Genomic DNA, 17802 nt, shown 5'->3' with positions numbered 1-17802 from the left:
TATAGACATGCTTACAATGTATAACTGTACATGTATGATTGTTTATACTATGGCATATGTATGTATCTCAATTTTTTATTTTTTTGTTTGCATCTCAATAAACATTGTATTTTTGATTAAAAAGGGATATTACTGCAATTAAATTATTTTATCAGTATTTAGTGGCATTCCCAGTTCCTTAAAACCTTTCCGAAAGTTGTGATGATAACGTGCATAATCATGTTTTTTTTTCCGTAAAATGTATTGATAGCCAGGAAAAACTAAATTCAAAACTTTTTTTTTTTCATTGGGCAAATGTGAAATATCACATACTGTATGAAATTTCCAACTAGCAGGTGGAGCTCCATTCTCCTTTTTACATATTTAGCTGATATCATTAAAGCGTTACTAAACCCACAACAGTAAAATCAGTGTGTATATGCAGTAAAGCATGCTTGTTATACTCACTGTGGAACCTAAGGATCCTACGCATTGTGTAAAAATGCTGTTCGATCATTTCTTCTCCGATCCTCCCCTTCCTCCACTGTCCAATCCATCTATTGATAGAACAGAGTATTGGAGTCACTCTGTGCATGCTCAATTTGATGTGTATTGCTGAAGAGTTTTTTTTATTCTTGGGAGGGTGCATGTGATCAGCACAAGGTCAATAGTCACTGTCCAGACAGAGGGTCAGGGGTCATGCAGCCTCATAGGACAGTCAGATGAGAATGAAAACTCCTCCTACAAGCTTTATTAGACAATGATAGAAGTCACAAGACTGCTATATACTGCTGATGAGAAAAGGTATTTAACAGTTTATATTTACTAAAATAATTGTATTTCCATGTTTGGTGTACTGTGGGAGACCAGACATAGTGAATTTGGGGTCCTGGGTTTATTACCACTTTAACCTCTTTACTAAGTACCTACTGTTTGCAGAGATTAGTAGCTCAAGCTCAAATTCACTTTTTCATACACACAGCTCTCTGGCTGCTGTGTCAAGGCAGGTCAAATGGAGTTACAGTCAGAAAGTGAGAGCCTGTTTAGAAAAATGATAATGCTACAGCATTAGTCCACCCTGTGTAATAAGTTTAATTATAATATAGAAATTGTGTGTATGTAGTAAAAATAATACAAAAAATATAAATGAAAATAATGAACCATTATAGTTTTGCTGTACGTAATTGAATTAACTGTTTTCTAATGTGTTGTATTTCTATGTCTTGCAGGAAGATACTGACCCATCTATGCATGAAAGCCTTGGCATTGAAAATACACTGTGGGCAAGCACAGTTGTTGCATCTGGTAAGCTTAAAGGGAAACTAGGCTCTTTAGGGATTTTTATTTATAAATGTGAAAGATAAACTTAGCGTAATAATGTTGTACAATGATCAGCCATAACTTTATGACCACTGACAGGTTAAGTGAAAAACATTGATTATCAATTTACAATAGCATCTGAAAGTCAGTGAGATATTTAAGGCAGCAAGTAAACATGTAGCCCCTGTAGTTGATGGGCAGAAAATGGGCATTGCAGTTTGTTGTGTATGGGACTGTGTAGCCTTGGACCAGTCAGGACGACCAAGCTGACTCGTTTCCACATCCAAAAGTGCCTCTAATGGGCATATGAGCATCATAATTGGGCCATGGAGCAATGGAAGAAGGTGACCTTGTCTGATGAATCACATTTTCTTTTAGATCATGTGGATGGCCAGGTTTGTGTGTGTCACTTACCTTGGGAAGAGAGGGCACTGGGATGCATTATGGGAAGTAGGGCAATAGAGGCATTGTAATGTTTGGGCAGTGTTATGCTGGGAAACTTTGGATCCTGCCATTCACGTAGATGTTACTTTGACACCTACCTAAACATTGTTGCTGACCAAGTACACTCCTTCATTGAAATGGTATTCCCTGATGGCAGTGGCCTCTTTCAACAAGATAATGTACCCTCATCTTTCTCACCAATCATTACCCTATGGGCTCGACCCGAACTGGCTTTTCTGGTTATATATATTATTTTGTTTAATTTGTTATTGATAGTTATCATTATTCTGCCTGTACTTCATATGAATTATGACTGTAGGAATGCAAATTGATATTTGTTTATTTTCATACATAATGAAAAACCTTAATAAAAACATCGAAAAAAAAAGGGGGTGTGAACTATATCCACTCGCATGGTATAAAAAAAATTTCAGCATAAAAAACAGAAAAATATGGGTGGATATATTTTATACAAATCTATCCCATAGTTTGTAGACACTATAACTTTTGCGCAAACCAAATCAATATACGCCTATTGTATTTATTTTTTTACCAAAAATATGTAGAAGAGTATATATCAGCCTAAACTGATGAATATTTTTTTTTATATATTTTTTTGGATATGTATTATAGCAAAACGTAAAAATGTTTAAATTTTTTTTCAAGATTGCCACTCTTTGTTTATAGCGCAAAAAATAATAACCGCAAGGGTGATCAAATACCACCAAAAGAAATGATATATATATATATATATATATATATATATATATATATGATAGAGTCTTGCGAGCTACCCAAAAACCAAAAGAAACTATATGTGTACTAAAAACGCAGTGTGTGTGTATGAAAGGTATTCAAAAGACCAGCTGCTAGCACAAATCGAATGTCCATGTGCACAAAAATCAATAATTAAAAGTGCAGTGCTAAATCATGAAATATAAACAAATATCAAAAAAGTGCAAAAAAGTCCATATAAAAACAGTGAAAATTCTACAAATGGATGTTGATTGATGAACAACTAAATGTAATTGTGAAATCCTATAAATAAAGCTTCCAGACCACCAACGAATCACCTCACTTGTGCTCCCCCCCCCCCTCAAATGGGTATAGGCTTACCTCTGGGAGTGCTACCACCCCAACTAAGCAGGGTCAAAAAGCACCTGTGAGCCACCCCAGGACTCAGCGTGATATCCAAAACAGCTCAAACTTCTCCCAAGATCTCCACCTCAGTATGTTAGCAGCAGAACATATACAGAGAAAAAGGCTCCAACAGTGCTTGAATTGTTTAAAACACTTTAACATGCGTTTTTTTAAATGTACAGGGGTACTCGCAATAGGTGGGTGCTTCCGGCACACCACACTAATACGAACGTGGGTTTAAAGCGCAACATAGAGCCGCACATCCAAAATCTCGATCAGCTCCTCAAATCGATATAGAGCACGAGTGCCTTCACCGTCCTTAGCCCCTCCTCTACGCGTGTTCGACACAGGGTCAGACGTCTTCCTCAAAGGGATCTGAGAACGCGCCTAGGGGAGGGGCTAAGGATGGTGAAGGCACTCGGGCTCTATAGTGATTTTTTAATTTGTATTACCCAACTGGCAACTTTGGTTCTGTGTTAAAATACTTATTCACTGTTTTACAACGGTTACCCAGCTGTATTTGCAAGTTTGTTTTTTTGACTATTGCTGGTGCCATATACTCAAAGTGCTAAGACAATAACACATGTACTCCATATCTTAATGAAACTCCCAAGCAGATTTAAGTCCTTCCCACCCTGGCCAAATACACATCATACGCTTCAACTTAAAGTGATTGTACAGTCTTGTTTAAAAGAAAATAAGTATAATAATGTTAATCTTGCCTGCCCTGTGTAATGGTTTTGCACAGCGCAGCCTGGGTCCTCCTCTTCTTGGATCTCTCTTTGGCTCTCCTGGCCCTCCATAGCAAGCAGCTTGCTTTGGGGGTACCTGTGCCGAGCTGTAGCTCTGTGTCTATTTAGACACCGAGCTGTCATTTGGCCCTGCCTCCTCTCTCTCCCGATTGGCCAACTGACTTTAATTGACAGCCACAGGAGCCAATGGTGCCTCTGCTGTGTCTCAGCCAATCAGGAGGGAGTCAGGGATGGCCGAGGACATCGCTGGACAGAGAGGGGGCTCGGGTAAATATTAGGGGGTACTGGGGCAGGTGCTACACACAGAAGGCCTTTTATCTTAACCACTTGCCGACCAGCCGCCGTCATTATACTGCGGCAGGTCGGCACGATCCTGCGAACCATCGTAGCTGTATATCGGCCCTTTAAATGCCTATAGCAGGTGCGTCCGCTGCACGGCGGGGGACCCAATGCACAAGAGCCAGAACAGGGATGTGTGTGTGTGTGTGTTAACCCCTTGATCGCCCCCTAGTGTTAACCCCTTCCCTGCCAGTGACATTTATACAGTAATCCAGTGCGTTTTTAGAGTACTGATCGCTGTATAAATGTCAGTGGTCCCAAAAATTTGTCAAAAGTGTCTGATCTGTCTGCCGCAATATCGCAGTACCGCTAAAATCGTTGATCACTGCCATTACTAGTAAAAATAAAAATGCCATAAATCTACGCAAACCAAATATACGCTTATTGCGATTTTTTTTTTTTACCAAAAAAATGTAAAACATATATATTGGCCAAAATTGATGAAGAAATTTGACTTTTAAATACATTTTTGGGGATATTTATTACAGCAAAAAGTAAAAAATACTGTGTTTTTTTCAAAATTTTCACAATTTCTTTGTTTATAGCGCAAACAATTCAAACCGCAGAGGTGAATAAATGCCATCAAAAGAAAGCTCTATTTGTGGGGAAAAAAATACGTTATTTTTTTTCTTTTGGGTGCAGCGTAGCACGACCACGCAATTGTCCGTTAAAGCGAAGCAGTGTCATAATGCAAAACATGGCCTGGTCATTAAGTAGGCACATCTTCCAGTCTGTAAGTGGTTAATGCATAGAATGCATTAATATAAAAAAAACTTCTGACTTTACAACTCCTTTAAGACTTGACAAATCTATTAAGCTGCGCATAGTGTTTTTTTCAATCTCTTTTGTTTTATTATTATTCAATGAACATAGTGCAGAACAATCCACATCAACCTAAGCACCTCTTGGCTTGTGCACGGATCTTATTAAAAAAAATATAATAACATTACTTTAAGTTACCAAATTTGGCTTTGTTTAGGCATATTTAGAAAGGTTGCGGAAGCCATTGGTGAGCACAAGTCTTTAGTTGAGCACCCCAGTCTGACAAACGAGTGCAGGAAGACCTTTAACCATGCACTGGGTCTGTTACAACACCCTCATCCTGGACCAAGGTGACCTGTGAGTTTAACGTCTCGCAGGGACCCAAGTGACCAGGCACCTGCAGTTTGTGTCACTGTATTATCCTGGCCAACAGCCCCTAATTTCAGTGGAGAGGAGAATCTGTCTTGAGAACCTTACCTGCATACTGCGCTGGATCACTAATTGAATGACCCCCCCCTTTCCTCCCTTGATGTAGTGTATGGAGTGGGTCCTCCTGGGGTGGTCAGTCATCCTCCCTGTAATCGGGTGTCTGTGCCTATCCTCCCTGATAGAGCTTCCCTCCTACCTCCTTCTCCTGCCCGCTCAGTCTTTATCTGGCTGCTGGGCACCTTGGGCTTCCCTGGATTGGAGGGGGCATGCTTTTGGTCTCCTGTGGGGGTCCGTTCCAGTATCTGCCCCTCTGGGGGTCTGGGAGACTGCATTGCAGCCGCCATGTGATTAGGGAAGCTGGTGGCCATTTACCCTTAGATCAGGGTGGGCTGGCAGTGCTGCCATTTTGGGGTGAAGCTTTCCTATTGACTTGCATGGGAGCCAGGTAGAAGATGCATAGTGACATGTTCTTGTAGTTGCGCGGCAACGCCCACTTTGTTTTTCCCTTAAGCTTTTTCCTAAGTGATGCGGAAAGTCCTGGGATGTGGTGGACATGCTTCTCCATGAGGCTTATTTCACAGGTGGCATCCACAGTGCTCCAGTTGGTGGTCTGCTAGAGTTGGTGAGTCCTTCCTGGAGTGCTTCTTCCTCTCTGCTGCAGTAGTAGCCCAGGGGTGATAACACACAAACAATTCTAATTTCTCATGTCTTTATTGAACACATCCATTAAACATTCATCGTGCTGGAGGAAAAAGTAAGTGAACACTTGTAGTTAATAGCTGGTTGAACCTCCTTTGTCAGCAATGACTTCAAGCAAATGCTTTGAGTAGCTCTGGATCAGATCTGCACAATGTTCAGGAGGAATTTTTAACCTTTCTTCTTTACAAAACTGTTTCGGCTCAGACTCATTTGTAGGTGTCCGGTGTAAACAGATATCTTGAGGTTATTCCACAGTATTTCTATGGTGCCAAGGCCTGGGCCACTTTTCTTTTTATAATTTTCTAAAGCCAGTCTGTGGTGGATTTACTTTAATGCTCATGGTTATTGTCCTGCTGCATCATCCAACTTCCATTGAGCTTCAGCTGGTGGACAACCACCCTGACAATATCCTGTAGATATTTTGGTAAACTTGGGAATTAATTTTCCCCTCAATTATTTTTTTTTTTTTTCAATTTCTTTATTTTTTCAAAATAAATTTTCCTCATCATTTGTACAAAACATGGGAAATAGCAATCATCTTAACAAATATAAGTAAATACATCCAAATACATTCCAAAGAATTTAGCATAATACAATCTCTCTATTCACTCCTCTCAAGAGAGGAAGAGAAGAAAGAAAGAAAAGGAAAAAGAAACAAAACAAGAAGGAACCAAACGATCACATTCCTACAATTGGGATCTTTCCATCTCCCTTATTTAATTCCCATCCTCCCACTCGCCGAGTTTAAGGCATGGCCAATTGATTCCCAAAATTAATCCATAAACAAAGGGGGGGAGGGCACTGTAAGGGATAGCATTTGATAAACAAACAAAAATTTCAAATTCCCTAATATTTGGGCATGGGGAGACGCTATCCCATGCCCTCCCTTCTATTATTTTATTTTAACCCACTCCCAGTGCTCTCTCCCCCCATGGTACTTATAGTTCCTTCTCGTTCCTTATTAAAATATACATTCACAAATTTCCCCAACCCACCCCCATCTAATTCCAAAGTTAATCAAAATAATAAACAAAAAAAAAAAAAAAAAAAGGAGGGAAAATCCTCCTCCATCCTCAGACTGAATCCAATCATTCAATGATGTCCAAATCTTCCTATAAACCTCTCCCTGTTTCCTACTTGCCCATATCAGATCCTCCATTCTATTTACTTCTTTCACCTTCCTAATCCACATACTCAAAGTAGGGGGTTGTATTTGTTTCCATTTAAGCGGTATGCAATTTTCCCCTCAATTATGGCCAGTGGTCTAGAGGCAGCAAAGCAAGCCCAAATCATAATGTTCCTTCAGCCATACTTCATCGTCAGGATAATGTTTCGATGTTGGTACGCTGTGCCCTTTTTGCACCATCCAAAGTGCTGAGTATTCTTCCCAAACAATTCAACTTTTGTTTTATCAGTTCACAAAACATTTTCCCAGTAGCATTGCAGGTTGCCAAGGTGCTCTTTGGCAAACTTTAGATGCTCCAGCAATATTTTTTGGAGAACAGCGGCTTTTCCCATAATGTTCTGCCATGGACACCATGTCTGTTCCAAGATTTACATATGGTAGACTCGTGAGCAGGGATTTTTGCCAATTCCAATGATGTCTTTAAGCTTTTAGCGATTGTTCGTGGGTCCTTCTCCACTTCATGGAGGATTCTGCGTTGTGCCTTGGTAGTCATATTGGCTAGGCGCCCACTTCAAGGGAAGAGTAGCCACTGTATTAAACCATTTTCATTATTAGACAAATTGGATGCCTAAACACTTTGAGACTACTTTGTATCCCTTTCCAGACTTATGTAGATCAACTACTCTTTATCGTACATTTTCAGAGAGCTCCTTTTTGTAAGGCATGGTTCATATCATGATGCTTCTTATGAACAGCAATCTTAAAATGTTTGAGTGTCGTTTATCAATCAAAGTGGCTACAGGTGTGCAAACTACTGACTCCAATTAGCTTTTGTTAAAGTAATTAGTCCATTGGTTCACATGTTTTTTTCCTCCATGTGAATGTTTGAAGTAATACTAAAGTCTCAGTTTATTTTTTGTTTAAAATAACATAATGTTATATAATGTTATCTTACAGTATCTGCTCTGTGCAGTTTTGCACAGAGCAGCCCAGATCCTCCTCTTCTCGGGTTCCTCGCTGGCACTCCTGGCCTCCCCGTCCTGCTGAGTGCCCCCACAGCAAGCAGCTTGCTATGGGGGGGACCCAAGCCGATGCTCTGTGTATCCATTTAGACATGGTGCCGCGGCTCGGCCCGCCCCCCCTCTCTCTCCTCATTGGCTTACTGACTTTGACAGCAGCAGAAGCCAATGATGGCCGCTGTATGTCTCAGCCAATTAGGAGGGAGAGTACCGGGCAGCTGAGTCTCTCAAGCAACATCGCTGGATTAAGATGGGGCTCAGGTAAGTAATACGGGAGCAGAGGGTGGCTGCTGCACACAGAAAGTTTTTTTAACTTAATGCATAAAATACATTAAGATAAAAAAAACTTCTGCCTTTAGAATCACTTTAATGGGTGTTTTTAATAAAGTCATAAGAAATTTGAATTGTTTGTGTGTTATCAGCTTGCACATCGTGCGTGTCTAATGTTGTGACGTAGGTGAGGATCAGATCACATTTTATGGCAAATTACAGTTAATTTCAAGGGGTTTACATTCTTTTTATTGCCACTGTATTTTGGAAAATTAATCTTCAATAATTGTGATCATTAACCACTTAAGGACCGCCTCCTACATATAGACGTCGGCAGAATGGCACGGCTGGGCACAAGCGCGTCCCTATACGTCCTCTTTAAGAGCCCAGCCGTGGGTTGCGGGCACGCGCCCGCGACCCGGTCCGAACCTCCGGAGCTGAAGAACGGGGAGAGCTGTGTGTAAACACAGCTTCCCCGTTCTTCACAGTGGCAGCTTCATTGATCGTGTGTTCCCTAATATAGGGAAACACGATCAATGATGTCACACATCCAGCCCCGCCCCCCTACAGTTAGAAAAACATATGAGGTCACACATAACCCCTACAGCGCCCCCTAGTGGTAACTCCCAAACTGCAATTGTCATTTTCACAGTAAACAATGCATTTTTATAGCATTTTTTGCTGTGAAAATGACAATGGTCCCAAAAATGTCTCAAAATTGTTCGATGTGTCCGCAATAATGTCGCAGTCACGAAAAAAATCGCTGATCGCCGCCATTAGTAGTAAAAAAATTATAATTAATAAAAATGCAATAAAACCATCTTCTATTTTGTAAACGCTATAAATTTTGCGCAAACCAATCGATAAACGCTTACGTAGAAGAATACGTATCGGCCTAAACTGAGGAAAAAATAATTTTTTTTATATCTTTTTAGGGGATATTTATTATAGCAAAAAGTAAAACATATTGCATTTTTTTTCAAAATTGTCACTCTATTTTTGTTTATAGCGCAAAAAATAAAAACCGCAGAGGTGATCAAATACCACCAAAAGAAAGCTCTATTTGTGGGGAAAAAAGAACGCCAATTTTGTTTGGGAGACACATCGCACGACCGTGCAATTGTCAGTTAAAGCGACGCAGTGCCGAATCGCAAAAACTGGCCAGGTCCTTTACCTGCATAAAGGTCCGGGTCTTAAGTGGTTAAAGAGATCAACCAGGTCTGGTAAGCACAATTTACTACTTGTGCACATTGGGTGTCGTACTAATTATCCAGGTGGTGGAAGATCAATTAAGTTTAAGTTTGCATGACCGGAGACGGTTTTTGTATCACAGCAAGAAATATATCTAGAGGATATTCGAGCATTGATGTTGTATCTTTGTTTGCACCAATGGGACTTTATTATTTACTATTAATTTATTGATTGATTTATCATGTACAACAGGACACATTTTTATTAATTTACTTGTTGTTGCATATTATAGGATAAGTTGTGTAATTACATATTACTCTATAGCGCCCCCAGTACACTTTTTAGCAATTCTGAATTTTTGCATCCCTGCTACTTTCAAAGGTATGTGTCTTGGCTGTGTTGCTTTGGCTTACCTGTTGGTCTGCTGACCAGATGTCTAAGAAGGGTGAATGCCTCTTCAGTACTACCCTGAACAATATCACCAAGAACCTTAAGGGTGGCAAAAGCACCTTCCTCCCACAGGCCAAGAAAGAAACCACGATAGAAGTCTGGACCATTCTTCACTACACATAAGAGTCTTTTTCATTCCCCTGCCTTTTCTGACAAGGGATCCAAGCCCTTTAATGCCCCCAAGGGTGCTGCAAAGCGATCCTGGCCCTGGAGGACAGGTGGGGTATCATCTTCACTGGTTCTCGGGCCCGTGGACCTTCATCATTCCTGACACGTGGGTCTGTGAACTGTGTCTGGCTACAAAATATAATTGTATTTTTATCCACAAGAGAAGTTAATTCCCTCCAATCTGCATCTCCCTCTATTGCATCTATAGGCCCTGTATGGGGCAGTACAGTACTTGCTTCTCCAGGAAGTGATTGTCCCGATGCACAAAGCGAAATGGTTCCAGGGGTTTTACTCCAATCTGTTAATGGTCCTGAAGATGGACAGGGTTTGCCCGATGCCGATTTCTGGCATCTATACACATCAAAGAGAGTTGTTTGGGTGGTTAGCATGTTTTTCTGGTTTCTCTAGTTGTTTGTTCTGCACATCCCTTGTTGAGGCGCTGCTTTAGGATGTCAAAGAATAGAAGTCCTGTGTCTGTCAAATGTAATGCCGTGTACACACAACCATTTTTCATGACGAGAAAAATGCATTTTTTTAAATTGGTCGTGAAAAACGGTCGTGTGTATGCACCAGAGCATTTTTCACGACGAGAAAAATGGCCATTAAAAATTTAGAACCTGCTCTATTTTTTCTCTTTGTTTTTTACGTCGTCGTTTTTCTCGTCGTGAAAAGCGGTCGTGTGTAGGCTTTAATGACAGGGAAAAAAATGTGCATGCTCAGAAGCACGTTTTGAGAAGGGAAATTTGCATAATCAGCCCAAAGGGTGGCGCCATTCGAATGAAACTTCCCCTTTATAGTGCCGTCGTACGTGTTGTACGTCACCGCGCTTTGCTCAAGCATTTTTTATCACGATCTTGTGTATGCAAGGCAGGCTTGAGAGGAATCGCGTCGAGAAAACCTTTGTTTTTTCCATGACATGAATAAGGGTCGTGTGTACGCGGCATCAGAGATTACAGGATTTTGGTACTCACCATTAAATAACTGCTTTGTGACTGACTGGCTTGTCTATAGCATTAAGGGTGCTTTATATCAACTAGGACTGCCTATAGGTAATGCTGTGGTTTTTTTCTGTCTAGTGTCATACTCCTGTAGGTGGCACTATAAAACCCTAATGTCAAAGAATAGAAGAGCTGTGTCTGTCAATGAACTCAGAGAAAGGGATTTTACAGTGATTTTTTTTTTTGCATCCTGTCCATTAATAACAGCCTTTGGCTATTAAGAGCACTCTCACTGATAGCCCCTAATAACCCAGGTGCACAGCAAAAGTTTTTTTGGATAATAAAGTTAATTGAAGGTGCCTTGTAATGCATGGTCCTATGCAGGGTTTCTAGTTTCACATTTTTCAAATGGTGTACAGGTCGACTTGAAATGTTATGGATTTTAGAATTTTGGTTTGTTGCAAAATCACAAGCTTCAATAGACATATGAAACATTTAAATTTACAAAGTGACGTTCCCACTCAAAATTTTCAGCAGTGTGTATTCACTATTGTAAGTCTTTCCTAGAGGCTTCAAATATTTACAGTATACACCAAAAACCATAAGAATCAATTAATAAATAACAATAGTGATCCCTGTTGAATGTAATAACTTTCATACAACCCTCCCTGGGGTGTCTAGATCTTGTGTAAGTTTTTCTGAACTGTCATATGATCATATACTCTGGGATTTTTAATAAAGCACTTTAAATTGTTGTAATAGGTATCATTTCTAATGGACACTTACTGCCTGGATCCATTGCACCTTATCTTCTGTGCATTGAATCCCTTATGCCCTTACATTAAACTGCTGTTACTGATCCTTCGTGTTATCGATTTGTGGTCTTTCGCCTCTAAAATTGTCAGGACAGCAGCAATCAGAGCTGAAGATTTCTAAGGTATTCCCCACATAATTCCCATAGCTTTTCTTCATGGCCCGACCTTGACCCTCATCTCACTTGTTTTGACTTTTTTTTCTATGTTTGCAATGAATGTGTGTTAAGATATCTGCATAGTTATGGATGGATGTTATAAACTAATACATTTTATTTATGCTTATGCAAGTTTTATTTGCAGGATGTAAGACTTTAGTTTAATTAAGTTGAAAATTGAGGAATAAGGTGTTCAGTTTGCATATTTAATACCCATAAGTGATCGTTTTTTAGCTGTCCCCTATTCTATGCACCGGCATTGAATGAAAATGGGCAGAAAAGAAACAGGGACAATTGTAGGCACTCCTAGTCAGATCACCTTTACATTGTGGGCCAGTGGGAGAAACTCCTCTTTACATATGTGTTTAAATAAAAGTTCCCTGTTTTATTGGTTATCAAATGAAGGAATACTATGTTATATTAGTGTTCATGAAAATAATTTCCTTTTGTACATGTGTTTAGTGGAAAAAATGCCCTGTTATATTGGTTGTCAGTGGAAAGATCAGCCTGCAATATTGTTCTGTGTAGCGTCCCCTTATATTGATAATCACTGTTACCATACCTGTGGCTCTGCTAAGTAACAATGCCAATCACCGTCCTATGGAAGATCAGTCAGCCACTTACCCTCTGTTAAAGAAATGTCAGGTATATTTGTGTGTAAAAAGTACTGTGATAAATCTGTTGGTTTACAATTCTACTCAAATGGTAAAGTCTTTAAAGTGAAACTCTTAGTCAGATTTTTTTTCTCTTTAATGTTGGATAAAGTTGGAGAGTGTTTAAACATTCTGTCAGGTTTTTTATTCTGACTCCAACTGTTGTTGTGACTTATCCCTTTATGCCTGTTCTGTATAAGCAGATATAATCAATGCAAATAGTCTTTATCAGATAGCTTGAACTCACCAGACACCATTTCATCAGCGTGGGTCTTTATTGCAAACAGCAGGTATAGCAAACAAAAAGACAGTATCTGCAGGTCAAAACATGGTAATGTGTTCCCGGATGTGAGCAGATTACATGAAAGGCCTAGACAGATGTGGCCATGTTCTTCTTCACAATACAGAGTAACAGGAACAGGAAATTACATCATAATCAAGTGGGAGGGAACACAGATTATATAACAGAAAGAGTTGGTACTATAACCAAAATAACCACAAGATAGCAGTAAATTAACCAATTATATAAATCTTACCATAAGTATGCGTTATAGTACATCTTTCACACAAGTGTAATAGCGCATTCTTGTTGCCATCTACCATTCAGGAGAGCCAGGAGTTAAATGTTTACAAAATCTCTAGTCTTCTTCCTTTTTACAATTTTTATTTTGTGTGCCTGTTGCAATGATTTCTCATCACTTTGACAATGACATTATTGTATCCACTCTTGGAGAAATAAATGGGAATTAAAGCTTTATAGGGGTTCTAAAACTTCTCAAATCTAGCACCCACCCACCACATTTTAAAGGCAGCAATACTCATCTAAGTCCCCCATGCAGGTACCTTATCATTGCCAGCTCTGGTGGGAGGGACCACCAATCCAGTGCTAACTGGCGCCTGAGAGAACTAGTCACCTACCATCACCATGTGATGATGACAGACATTTTCTCTCTCTTGAGGGGAGAGGCCTACGACTGACACTTCTATCAAGATATGACTGTCTATTGTTATACAGCTCACCAGCAGTTTCTGGATCAGCTACCCACGATGTACAGAACACCTTGTGAACCGTACCCCGCAGCAGTATGGTGCGCCTGCAATGTTTGCATCAGGCACTAGATCCTGCATTCAGCTGTCACCTTGGTACATCATTCAATGTGTGAATTAGCTCAGTATAGCTAGGGTGCTTCACAGATCCTGGGTCAATCCCTATGGCACCCAGGCCCTGAAGACCACTTCGAGCAGTATACCCAAAATGATGGGTGAAGCTTCGACTTTGAATAGGAACAGCAACATGGACAAGTTAAGGCAGGGTTTCCATTTATCACATACTGGTTCCTTACTATGTATGTCTTGTTGGATCATTGGTTGTATCCGTAGTGTACAGTACATTATATCCTTGTATCCTACAATACACACCGCAGTGCTAAGTACTGAGTGTTTCTACCCTCGCTATTATTGTTTCTTTATTAGGCCTTATAGATAAGGTTATTATATTCCTTTATGACTAGTGACATAGTGCTTAGAAGACTCCTAATTGCACACTTCTGGATACCATTTTCTGACAACAATTCACTCATTTGCTAACTTGTCTGTTGCCCAATATCTCAGAGACAAAGATACAGGAGCTCAATTAGCACCTGGGTGATTGTGATTCTTTAAAATCAGACATGGTGAGCCCCCTCAGTCCACATCCAATCAGTGAGTACCCCACAGGGGGATATCTTCACTTGACAGTGGTAAAATACAGGTGTTTGGGAAAAGGAGCACATGGGACAAACTGATGGAATTCTGCTTTACGACCTTAGAAAACTCAAAGTTCCTTTCAGATTGATAGCAGTTCCTTGTTCCAGAGCATGGTGTTACACTGACATGGTGTTACACTATATTCAGGCTCCCTCAAATGTGGAACTTGAGGCCTATCTGACTAAAGCAGAATCTTCTGCCACTATGTCTATTTCTAATGCTATCACCACTTCTGAATAATGGCAAGTGGCAGCAGCCATAAATGATTTTCTGCCTGACCATAACCATGGGTTACAACCTGAATTGACTGGTGCACTAACATTTGCAGAAGCTGAAGAATTTTTACCACCAGAATTTTGTGAAGTTATTTCTTCACCTTTCACATGTCTTGACTACATATGTGCAGAATAGAAAAATTTGTTTCTGATAGATTTGTTATGTCACTAATTTAATTTAGTTTATTCATTTTGGAATTACGGTAGTTTCGGGGGTTTTTTTTGTTGAAATTTGCATTGTTTATATTTTTTCGAATGAATTACAAATTTTCATAACGATTCAAATTCTGTGTGAAGAATAGCTGGTTGTTAAGGACCAGGCTGGGAAGCTGGCCACCGCGTCCTTAACCACTTCCCGACGGCCGTACGACTATATACGGCCGCAGGGTGGCTCTACTTCTCTGGGAGGCCGTGTTTTTACGGCCGCCCCTTTTCGCGTTCCCCGCGCGCGCTCCCGAGCGCGCAGCGGGGAACTGCTGTGCTGGCCGTGTCCCTTGGACACAGCCAGTCACAGATCGCCGTGAACGGCCAATCGGAGCGGCCGTTTCCTAGGCGATCTGTGCGACCAATGAGAGATGATCTCATATGTTTACATATGAGATCATCTCTCATTCCCGGCTCTCGCAGACAGCGGTGCTGTCAGGGGAGAGAGGAGACGGATCTGTGTCTCTTGTACATAGAGACACAGATCGGTCACCCCCCCAGTCACCCCCCTTCCCCCACAGTTAGAACACTAATTAGGATACACATTTAACCCCTTCCTCACCCCCTAGTGTTAACCCCTTCCCTGCCAGTCACATTTATACAGTAATTAGTGCATATTTATAGCACTGATTGCAGTATAAATGTGAATGGCGCCAAAAATGTGTCAAAAGTGTCCGATGTGTCCGCCATAACGTCGCAGTCCCAATAAAAATCGCAGATCGCCGCCATTTCTAGTAAAAAAAAAATTTTATACAGTAATTAGTGCATATTTATAGCACTGATTGCAGTATAAATGTGAATGGCGCCAAAAATGTGTCAAAAGTGTCCGATGTGTCCGCCATAACGTTGCAGTCCCAATAAAAATCGCAGATCGCCGCCATTTCTAGTAAAAAAAAAAATTTATACAGTAATTAGTGCATATTTATAGCACTGATTGCAGTATAAATGTGAATGGCGCCAAAAACGTGTCAAAAGTGTCCGATGTGTCCGCCATAACGTCGCAGTCCCAATAAAAATCCCAGATCGCCGCCATTTCTAGTAAAAAAAAAAAAATAATAATAATAATTCTGTCCCTTATTTTGTAGGCGCTATAACTTTTGCGCAAACCAGTCGCTTATTGCGATTTTTTTTTTTTTTTTACTAAAAATATGTAGAATACGTATCGGCCTAGACTGAGGATAAAAAAAAAACGTAAAAAAAAAAAATTGAGCTATTTATTATAGCAACAAGTAAAAATATTTTTTTTTTTCAAAATTGTCGCTCTATTTTTGTTTATAGCGCAAAAAAAAAAAACCGCAGAGGTGATCAAATACCACCAAAAGAAAGCTCTATTTGTGGGGAAAAAAGGACGTTAATTTTGTTTGGGAGCCACGTCGCACGACCGCGCAATTGTCAGTTAAAGCGACGCAGTGCCGAATCGCAAAAAGTCCTCTGGTCAGGAAGGGGTTTAAGTGCCCAGTAAGGAAGTGGTTAACAACGATGACTCATTAGCTGAGAGCTGAAATGTAAACAAAAGAATGTTGGCAATAGAAAAGAAAGAAAGTAAACAGCATGAGGGCCCTCCCAATCCATACCAGGCCCTTTGGGTCTGGTATGGATTCTAAGGGGTACCCCATGCCAAAATAAAATAAAAAACACAGCTTTGGGTCCCCCCCCAAAAATCCATACTAGACCCTTATCTGAACATGCAGACCAGGAAAGGAGGTGGGGGTAAACAAGTGAGCATCCCCCCCGAACCATACCAGGCCACATACATGCATACATACATACATACATACATATTACCCCTACCCATTCACCAGAAAAGTGTAAAAAGTGAATAAAGACACAAGGCAAAGTAGATCCATCGTCAATTGCGACGCCAGCCACATGACTGAACCTGAAAAAAGAAAAAAACTCTGCCATCATCCCGCTGACTGCCTGCTCCGCCGTCTGACATTTCCTAAATAGCTAAGGGCCGGAGTCACCTGATGACATCAGCGGGTGACCCCACCCCGTGTGACGTCATCGACCCAGCATGCCCCAATCGGTGCCTTTTGCAAATGCCCTTTGAAGGTAAGGTCCGCTTTGGAATACATTGAAATCCCTTCAGGCATATATTAAGGTGGATGGCAGAGGGAAGGGGGTTCCTTCCCCACTATTCAGTTATACCTCAGTTAAAGAACATTTTGGAACAGTGAGCATCTTAGAGATTCAGAATGGCTCAGAAGTAAACATGGGCAGCGGTTCACCAATTTGTTAGAAGCTGTGTCTAAAAATTGCCGAACAATTTCAAAATAAACTACCGCAACATAAAATTGCAAAGACTTAAAATGTACAGTATCCTCATCTACAGCACACAATATCAAAAGATTCTGATGATCTGGAAAAATCTCTGTGCACAAGGCCTAGGCTTGCACTTCTCCTGTGGATCACAGGAGTGCAGTTTGTTCTGCACTCCTGTGAAGCCTGCTGTCTGCTGATGTCAAGGAGCTGGTCCAGGCTCAGGAAAGATTGGGACAATGACGTTGGGATCCGCCCACATGCCTGGACCGGCAAACCCAGCTCAGCCTCTCAGCAAGCTCTTGAGAGCCTGAGCTGACTGCTCCCACCCCCTCCACAGCCCAGCACTTCAGTGAGCGTGGGGGGGGGGGGGCGGAGCAGACAGCTCTCTTCTCAGGGAAATGTGAGAACCGAGTGATCGGTGGTGTTCGACCTCTCGGTTCTCAGTGTTGGAGGCGCCCAGGGACAGATGCTGCATCCACCTAGGTAAGTAAGATTCTTACAGATAATAAATAAGCATGCTACCAAAACAAAAGATTAAGTGAAGGAAAACACCCTCAGCTGTTCTTCAGGCCGGATCACACAGGAGAAACAGGTAGAATCCACTCGGCTTTACCAGGCACTGGATCTGAGAATGGTACCTCACTAGGAAAAAAGCAATAGAGT

The 17802-nt window shown here is 40.9% G+C and overlaps 1 protein-coding gene across 2 annotated transcripts in view; it reads left to right on the top strand.

Annotated features, from left to right (window-relative positions):
• The window catches only part of ATP9B (ATPase phospholipid transporting 9B (putative)), a 448810-nt gene that overhangs the window by 238918 nt on the left and 192090 nt on the right, over positions 1–17802 (top strand). For both annotated transcript variants that reach the window (XM_040353855.1, XM_040353854.1), the window contains exon 10: positions 1209–1284. In XM_040353855.1, coding sequence (XP_040209789.1) covers positions 1209–1284 — 76 coding nt within the window. The remainder of the gene's footprint in view (positions 1–1208; positions 1285–17802) is intronic.

This window comes from Rana temporaria, chromosome 5 (assembly GCF_905171775.1).
Source record: "Rana temporaria chromosome 5, aRanTem1.1, whole genome shotgun sequence".
NCBI classification, from domain to species: domain Eukaryota; kingdom Metazoa; phylum Chordata; class Amphibia; order Anura; family Ranidae; genus Rana; species Rana temporaria.
The sequence above is the reverse complement of the archived record's forward strand: the minus strand, read 5'-3'. Positions and strand labels throughout refer to the sequence as shown.